Source organism: Colias croceus, chromosome 28 (genome assembly GCF_905220415.1).
Source record: "Colias croceus chromosome 28, ilColCroc2.1".
NCBI lineage: Eukaryota > Metazoa > Arthropoda > Insecta > Lepidoptera > Pieridae > Colias > Colias croceus.
In genome coordinates, this window is record NC_059564.1 from 860,304 (window position 1) to 869,864 (window position 9,561).

General features: G+C 32.6%; 1 protein-coding gene across 1 annotated transcript; it reads right to left on the bottom strand.

The window, feature by feature from the left end:
- Window positions 1-954: 954 nt before the first annotated feature.
- Window positions 955-7,012, bottom strand: LOC123704155 (glucose-6-phosphatase 2). The gene is made up of 7 exons (XM_045652454.1): window positions 6,836-7,012; window positions 5,845-6,009; window positions 5,167-5,358; window positions 4,330-4,460; window positions 3,056-3,252; window positions 2,525-2,646; window positions 955-1,309 (listed from the first exon to the last, which is right to left on the bottom strand). Exons 1-7 carry the CDS (start codon window positions 6,889-6,891, stop codon window positions 1,096-1,098), a joined length of 1,077 nt encoding a protein of 358 aa, XP_045508410.1. The 5' UTR covers window positions 6,892-7,012; the 3' UTR covers window positions 955-1,095.
- Window positions 7,013-9,561: the final 2,549 nt, after the last annotated feature.

Here is a 9,561-nt window from a genome sequence, read left to right on the forward strand (position 1 = left end):
TGAATTCACTTTAATCGATGTTTTTAAGGCGTTAATAGGGGCTAGCGACCTTGGCGACGATTTACTAGGCGGAATCGGGGGACCGGCGCGAATCTATCGTAGTAAAAGTACGTATAAAAATTATTTAAAAAGATATTTGGATATTGAATCAAAATTTAAAACAACCATGCCCTGTGTTTCAATTTCATAAACACACTGTAAAAACACTACAATAAATGACATTATATTGACTTAGCGTTTTGGTTTAAAGTACAAAAATCGACCTCAGTTCATGATTTTTTTCCAAAAATCCTGATTGTAAAATAAACAAATTAAAAAAACCATGCCCTTTATCATATTCGAAACTTTAATATACATTTTTTTTTAGATATGTACGTAAAGAATCTAAGAAGATAAACGGTTATAACTAGAGTTAATTTTCGGTATCAAAAGGGGATTCTACCCGATTCAGGCCTTAAGCAGATTACCACCCTATGAAGATAAAATTGATAGAGTCAAATGTTGCCTATTAAATTGGCTCGACTTTACATCATTTTGCCATGTTCATAATAAACCTAATTTTCAAAAATAACGAACTCAAACCAAAACCACAAAAATTCTTATTTCTCTAGTAAATTTTACTATCATACTCTAGTCTATAGAGTACCTATTTAAAATGTTTTTTGGAAGTAACATATAACTCATACTAAAAAAATAGCGTGTGTGCCCAGCATACATGTCAGAAGTGAAACTTCTTTGGCAAGATTTAATAATACCAAAATCGTCGCCTTACTCCGTGACGTGACGGTATTGCCATGACGCGACCTTGAAATTTTACTCTTTCAAAATTATTTATTGTCTAGCTAAATTTATCTATGGAGTTGTTAAAATTGTTTTTTTTTAAGTTATACTTCTTTTGGCGCGATGGAGAAAAATGATGAGAGTGAATTGTTACGATGCGCGCGCACACCGACACATAAATTTAACAGCATGAAGTTAGTTCTAGGTGGTATGCAAATTGATAATTACTATGATCAAGTTGTATATTCTAGTATTTTCCATACGCCAAAGAAGTATAACTTCTAACGCGTGTACATATTTTGAACGAATTTTGAACTATTTATTATCTCTAAACGGCCACAAGGACAATTCCGGTACTAAACGGAGGTAAAACAGTGGTTTAACTGCGTTTAAAACGAAGTTTAGTGCGTAGAACTTAAACACGGAATCTCTTGGTATTTCTCCTTCTAAATAATGTAGTGAATATGTAATAACTATTGTTGTAAATGCGGCTATTATAAAAGATCTCTTGTACGTGTCATGGCGGAATCTGTAAAAAAAAATGTATTATAATAAATAATAATGAAATTTGCAATTCTATTCTATTCTATTGCAATTTCTAGACGTAACAAATTGTCTACATTATAAAATAAATATCACAAAACCGGAATAATTATCCTACTAATATTATAAATGCGAAAGTTTGTGCGGATGTGTATGTGTTTGTTACTCTTTCACGCAAATACTACTGAACCGATTGCAATGAAATTTAGCACACATATAGAGGTTAACTTGGATTAACACATAGGATAGGTTTTATCCCGGAAATCCCACGGGAACGGGAACTATGCGGGTTTTTCTTTACCTAAGCCACGCGGAAAGCTAGTTATTTATAAGTTTATTATCACAGTAGTTTTGCATTATTTGAATATGATTTTATGAATGAATGAATGAAATTGCATTATTACTTTGAAAATACACAAAACAAAGACAAGACTTAACAGAAACAGCAAAGGGCGGCCCTATCGCTAGGTAGCGATCTCTACCAGGCAACCCAATTTATCTATATACTAGATCTCCGCCCGCGGCTTCGCCCGCGTTTGCAAAGAAAAACCCGCATAGTTCCCGTTCCCGTGGGATTTCCAGGATAAAAACTAACCTATGTGTTAATCCAAGTTACCCTCTATGTGTGCTAAATTTTCAAATTCAAATTCAATTCAAATCCATTCAGTAGTTTTTACGTGAAAGAGTAACAAACATCCATACATCCATACTTACAAACTTTCGCCTTTATAATATAATATTAAGATTAAGATAATAGTTTATCTTATTACAAGTGATAACTGCGTTAAAAACAACCGACTTCAAACTTGCACTTGCAAAATTTTACAAATACCTACAGACAAAAATCCTCATAAAATAGAAACTACTGGGCCTATCCGAATAAAATTTTTATGGGACCAATTCGACACCATCCCGCATCGAACAAAAAAAGAATCACGTAAATCGGTTCAGAAACCTCGGAGTAATCGGTGTACATACATAAAAAAAAAAAAAAATATACCGGCCGAATTGATAACCTCCTCCTTTTTTTGAAGTCGGTTAAAAATGATATTTTTTTTTTATATTTTATATATTCTTCTCCATAGATACTGCTTTCCGAATCGGTGGTAAATGATAAAAATATGTATTGACGTTTCAAAAGTGCTTCTCGAAGAAGTATGATTGAATAAATAAATGTTTGAGTTTGAGTTTGAGTTTATACCTGGCAACACTAGGCGTAACAAATAAGGCCCAGCCGAGCAATGTCCCCGTACATTGCACTAACGCAAACATCGGTGTCGTCGATACGTGAATGTAGTCCGGGTTTTCACACCATTTGAATGCCTGAAAATATATTTAATTATTTATATATATATAAATCTCGTGTCACAATGTTTGTCCTCAATGGACTCCTAAACCACTTAACCGATTTTAATAAAATTCGCACACCATGTGCAGTTTGATCCAACTTGAGAGATAAGATAGTTTAAATCTCAAATCGTTTAAAGCGGGCGAAGCCGCGGGCGGTAAGCTAGTATTATATATATGGCTTGTGCTGGCCATGGATATAAGTAAAATTGAATTCAGTTTTAATTCATCGATTATAATAAAATACACAGCATAATTTATAAAGAATTGTATCAGCCAATCTATCTGTACGTAACAGGTGCCATTTTATGGCACGTCCCGTCTTATATGTATGTACGGATCTGACACATACATAATGTACATATATGGCTTTTTATCAACTCACCAATTTAACAGTAAAATGCGGATCGACGTTACACAGCACGAGGCTATAATACGTGACAACACTGATCGCTATGGCAACAAGCGATCCAAAAACGTGCCACTTTATGGCACGTTCCGTCGTGTAATTCACGTACGGGCCGTACTGCCAGATGTAAGGGTCTGACACGTATATACATAGTGCTGGCGCTATGAACGCACCTGGAAGAAAGAAGAAATTATATTAATATTATCTTTTTATAGTTTTCCGTTTCGGTATACCTTGTAATTGACGTATTTAAATGTAAAATGTTCTATTAAATAATAAATATTTCAGGACAATTTTCATACACGGCACGATCTGATCCCATACTAAGCTTTCGCTTGTGTTATGGAAACCAGATGGCTGATAAACACACATAATATATAATTTTAAATAAATACTTATATAGATAATTAACACCCAGACACAGAGAAAACATCTATTTTCATTACACAAATATTTGCCCCGGGTGAGAATCGAACCCACGAGCTCTGGCTTGGAAGGCAGGGCAATTAAATGTATAATTAGACCTTGTAATAATAAATAAATTTTTTAAAATTACTGTAAAGTAAAGAACGAAATATATTGGGCGAGCTTTAGACATTTATGCACTTTATTAGACGGCATTTATATTGCAATAAATGCATTTATCATTACAGCTAACATACACAACTCATAACAAAGCAACAAATCATACCACAAAGAATGAAAAAAAAAAATTAAAAACTACCCGCACTTCCTTAAAGAAAAAACAGGTCATTAAAACTTTGTTTGATAATAACAACACCATACTTCAACACACTAATAAAAATTCAAAATCAATTTCCTATAGAAAGTAATATTCCATAAAAACATTTTACCAACTACCCGCATTAATAAAATACCCCCTTTAAAAGGGTGACACAAAAGCTTAAAACTGCTACAAGTTCTCTACTACACTATATTATTTTCTTATATATAAAAATTAATCCCAAAATGTGTTGGTAAGCGCATAACTTGGCTTAACCGATTTCGTTAATTCTTTTTTTATTATATTCCTTGAAATACGAGGACGGTTCTTATGTAGAGAAAACGTGAATATGTACCGAAGCCGGGGCAGACCGCTAGTGTACTATAAAAATAATTTAAAGTAATTTTCCACAAAACCATCCCACTAATTACCCGCTCTCGCTTAAAATGTGTTGATGTCAATGTCAAAAACTGTGCGGGTAGTTTTGAAAAACGTCAAATTCGCAAAAAAATGCTCATTCGCTCACCGACCGCCGCGCCGAGCAGACACTGGTGCGGGAAATGCGTCGCAATGTACATACGGGATAACATCACACTGAACAATTGACTCGCAAACACTGGGTATATTGTCCATTTCCAGAGGGATGTGTTCCATTTTCTGGCAAGAAGTAAAAAAATTGAGTTGCTAGATTGCACATGTACACACTTACAAAACTTTTCAATTTAAATAAAAGCTTGTGAAATAATAAAGTGGAAAAAAACACGCTTTAAATCATGAAATTGTTGTATTGTCACCAATCTATACTAATATTATAAAGCTGAAGAGTTTGTTTGTTTGTTTGAACGCGCTAATCTCGGGAACTACTGGTCCGATTTGAAAAATTCTTTCGTTGTTAGATAGCCCATTTATCGAGGAAGGTTATAGGCGATAATATATCATCACGCTACGACTAACAAGAGTGGAGCCACGGGGGTGAAACCGCGCGGAGCAGCTAGTCCTTGATAAGTGTACAAAGTTTGATTTAAATTCATCCATTGAATGTAAGTCAAAATTAAATCTAAATGGGTGTATTACATAGATACAGATGAAGCTAATACAAGCGTGTTAAAATGAGAATGGAGGAACATGCACAGCAAAAGACGGTAGCGAGTATTGCAAATTATAGCGTATTGCAAATAAAGGCTATCTAACACCAAAATAATTTTTCAAATCAGACCAATAGTTCCCGAGATTAGCGCGTTCAAACATACAAACAAACAAATTCTTCAGCTTTATAATATTAGTATAGATTAGTACAGATTAGATAATATCTCCAAATACTTAATCCCCCTAAAAATAAATATTAAAGACATTTAAATCTCACCTATCGTTAAAAACATGCGACATCCACATTACACCCAACACAAGCACAGACGCAGCCATGGACGTGTGCCCCGATGGACTCCCCGGCCCTGTTTCACACGTTTGTATTGTTTGTGTCAATTTGGGTTGGATAGTTCCATTGTAATAGTCCGTTTCTCTAACCCACCAGTAGGGACGGTCTTCGAGGAGCCACCTGGAATATAATAATTTGATTATCAATAAACCATTGAGAATTAAAAAAATAAATATGAAAAGACGTGTGGCACTCGGGGACTGCCGCGGTAAAGCTATTGCATGCTATGCCTCCAAGCCACAGTTCCGTGCCCGTCCTCGTGGGAGGGGGGAGAGCGTGAGGTTTGTTTTCGTTACGAATTTCTGGATTCGGTTCCCGCGCTCAAGGCCCGCGATAGAAGCTATGCAATAGCTTAAAAAATAGCTGACCGCATATTACTACATAGAATAAATTATAAAACAAAACAAAACAAACTATGTATGCTTAAATCTTTAAAACTTCGGACGGATTTTGATGCAGTTTCTTTTAATAGACAGAGTGATTCAAGAGGAAGGTTTAATTATACAATTTTTTTAGGTTTTAGACAAAGCGGGCGAAGCTGCGGGCGATAAGCTAGTGAATAATAAAATAAACAATAATAACACATTTTAAAAAAAAATTACTCACCATTTCATAACACAGTTCAGCCAGCCACCAAAACTCGTCACCAATAGGAGTTGAGACGCGAACACAGAGTCAATAAACGATACAACAGGAAACAGTATATCTAGAACATTATTGGGGTTGTAGAAGTTGTTCACTTGCTCGAAGAACGGAGCCCAGTCTGTGCACCTGGAATATTTAGGAAAGTTTTGGTACATTGGTAAGTATCTATATACTTATATTATAAAGCTGAAGAGTTTGTTTGTTTGAACATGCTAATCTCGGGAAGTACTGGTCCGATTTGAAAAATTCATTCGGTGTTAGATAGCCCTTTCATCGAGGAAGGCTATACGCTATATATCATCATGCTAAGACCAACAGGAGCAGAGCACTGCAGGTAAAACCGGGGAGCATAGCTAATAACAATATAATCTTAGATATTTAAATCATAGAATTATTATCAATACATAGTATAAAACAAAGTCGCTTTCTCTGTCCCTATGTATGCTTAAAGTTTTAAAACTACGCAACTGATTTTGATGCAGTCTGATTTTATGAAAAAGCATGTTTGAACTGGGTTTTACTATTATTAATTAAAATTCCATCCAAATGCATTTGTGATTTTCCCAAAAATATTTAAAATAGTAGTTTTTTGTAATAAAAATCTAAATAAAATTGGACCTTGTGAATTGTGTAGGTATTTCTTTAAAAAAAATATTATAAAATGCAGTTCCATCAACTGTAACAATACAAAGTATAAATTATATACAATTTATAGTATTGGTATATGCGTTATAAATTGATGATTCCTTCCTATTATGTAACTATAAACATCTAAAACAACTTCTTGTAAGCAGGATGATAACCCAATAGATAAAAGAATTTTATACTATGATAAAATAATGTATAGACCTTGAAAGATAATAAATGGATTTCTAATACATGTAACAGTTAAATTTGCTCATGTTCTAGTCATTTTAATTACAATACAAATAACAATAATCAATATTATTACCAATACTGAATTAGTTCTATACAAGACACCCCGAGCGCGTAAAGATGTTCCCTCATTGTTGTTGTTTATGTCACAACATTGCACAATAATTTATAGTGTTATTAATTTTGGAAAACGCAAAAATTGCGATTTTCCTGTTTTCAAATTCCGGAAAGTGAATCCAAAACAAAGGTTCGTTTTTTTTAATTTAACTGTCAAGTGTCAGATTTTAGCGGTTGTCATTTTACGCATCTAAGGTTTAAATATTAAGAGATATGTATTATGAATAAATTACACTCCTGTAAATTTTTTTAAGAAATCAATAAATAATGCGCGGGAATATTTAATTATATTTATATGTGAATTTAATGCAAAATTGTATGTTTCCTATTAATACGACGCCATCTATTATCAAGTAGCTGAACTTATAAAACTAGTTTCTGTTTCGGTAACTATATCCAACACTAAATGGCGCTACAAGAACAATCACAAGTCTTTACTTGTATTTTTTTTTAACAAAGAAATCAAAATTCCTTTACGTTCGTGATATTTTAACTATACTTAGGTACATCTTATTGCTTTAACATTTTAAATATCAATAATCAAACTAGCTTTCCGCGCACGGCTTCGACCACGTTTTCTAAAACCTAATAAATTACCTATAAGTTTACAAAAACATTCAAGAATCACTATCTACTATTTCTATTTATAAAAAGACCGCATGAAAATCTGTAGATTCATACATATCTACTCTACGTATGGTCGACGATAGCGAACAAGTAAATAAGAAGTTAGTTTAGTTTTTGTAGTAGTTAGTTTTATGCAATAGCCATTAAAAAAAATGATTAGTGATACATGGTGATACTCAATTGGCCCTCTTGGTTCAATCCTTGACTTAGAAGATCATTAAAATCAATTAACACAGCCTTAATATAATATTACAGGGCTAGTAGAGAAAATATTTCATTGAAATTTGAAACACATGTGACATACCTAATCAGAAGGAAATTAGGAAGGAATTATTAGGTATAATATAAATATTATATCTTAACTAGCTTTGCCTCACGGTTTTACACGCGTTGGTCTTAAGTGTCATGGTAATATATAGCGTTCCTCGATAAATGGGCTATCTAACACCGAAAGAATGTTTGAAATCGGAACAGTGTCCTGAGATTAACGCGTTCAAACCAACTAAGAAACTCTTCACCTTTATAATACCTATTAAGATAATGATTTATTTTTCTATTTCCATACTTTCTTTATTGAAATGTTTTGTAGGTAGGTATTACAAACATAAGCTCCTTATAGCTTCCAGGATGAAATTGAAAAGCAGTTAGTCCCTTAACAACTGTATCAATCAAAGATCATGAAGCAATTAGAATTTCATCCATTATTAGAACAATTTATTTTCCTTAATCACAGAGCCATAATAAATTGATTACCTACTTGTGTTATTTATGACCATATTATTTCCAATCAGCCCTGAATACTTAGCTACGACATGCTACAAAATATTAATTAACAAAAAGAACACGATTATAAATAAACCAAAACATAGTAAACAACAAAATTACAACGCGATAATTTCGCAAAATAGCTGGTTACTCTCATCACTAGATGGCGCTGGTCCCGCGGGGCGAGTAAAGCGGATTATTGCCTTAATAATTGAGTATTATACTATGGTGAGTGTACGGTGGGCTGTAAAGGTACTGATTTTATATAATTATAAAGTTTTCCTCGATTTTAAAGCTGGTATGTATAGAAATTCTAGTTTATAAGGGGTTTTAAAAGTATAAGACTCGAGCTCGAGCCGCCACGGTTATTAAACAATTTTGAAAGTTACGATTTATTGTTTTCATAAAATAATTTATCAAAACGTTTAAGTATAGGTACCTAACTGAATTCCAGCTCTTTTAAGTATGTGTTTTTTTTTTTTTTTTTTTTTTTTTTATTTATTTATTTATTTTTTTTTATGATATAATGTACATTGATGCAGTCATAAACTCATTCGAGTTTTTCTGTGCACCATAAGCCCACAAACCGCTACATAATATGTTTTAATACTTATTGTTAGTTCTTAATCCTAATGAGGGTACTTAGAATTTTTTTTAGTGACGATTATTAAAGTATATAAAGATATTTTTATAGGTATTATGAGTTATGACGCCAAATTATTTATTTGAACTTGTTTATCTCAAAAAAAGATCATTCAACATTCAAATTTATTTGCCTCGTTTGTTCTTTTAGATGCTGTTTTATATTATAATTCATGGACACATTCAAACATGCACAGATATTATATGATAGGTATTATATATTTGTAATCATCATAATTATTATAATAATAAGGTTGATACTTTGATCTGTAGGTAGGTACAACAAATTAAAATTAAACTTCTTAAAAAATACTTAACTAATTTAATCGTAAAAAATTAAGTTTCTTTAGCCATATTTTTATTTGGTTTAGCCATATTATTTTAATTCATATAATTAGTATTAAAAACACTACTTGTGTGGCGGGTTGTACGCGAGGCGTGAACGAAGCCGCTTTCAGCAAATTTAATCTTTGAACTCCACTGAAATATTGTACATATATACGAGATAATGGTAAATGAATATATCTGAAGATATTTGTTATTATTTTTTTTAGTATCTATCGCTTATGGTTTTTTTTTTTTTTTTTACTAAAACAAGGTAATAATTATGGAATAAACATATTATTATCTACATAAACATGCCTAGGTACA

What these genes read in the sequence shown, in the direction of transcription:
- LOC123704155 (XM_045652454.1), bottom strand. Translation starts at nt 6,891, where the DNA reads ATGAGGGAACATCTTTACGCGCTCGGGGTGTCTTGTATAGAACTAATT. An exon ending in ATAGAACTAATTCAGTATTG is followed by an intron (nt 6,010 to 6,835) that starts GTAATAATATTG and finishes TAAATATTCCAG; the next exon opens with GTGCACAGACTGGGCTCCGT. An exon ending in CTGAACTGTGTTATGAAATG is followed by an intron (nt 5,359 to 5,844) that starts GTGAGTAATTTT and finishes ATTATATTCCAG; the next exon opens with GTGGCTCCTCGAAGACCGTC.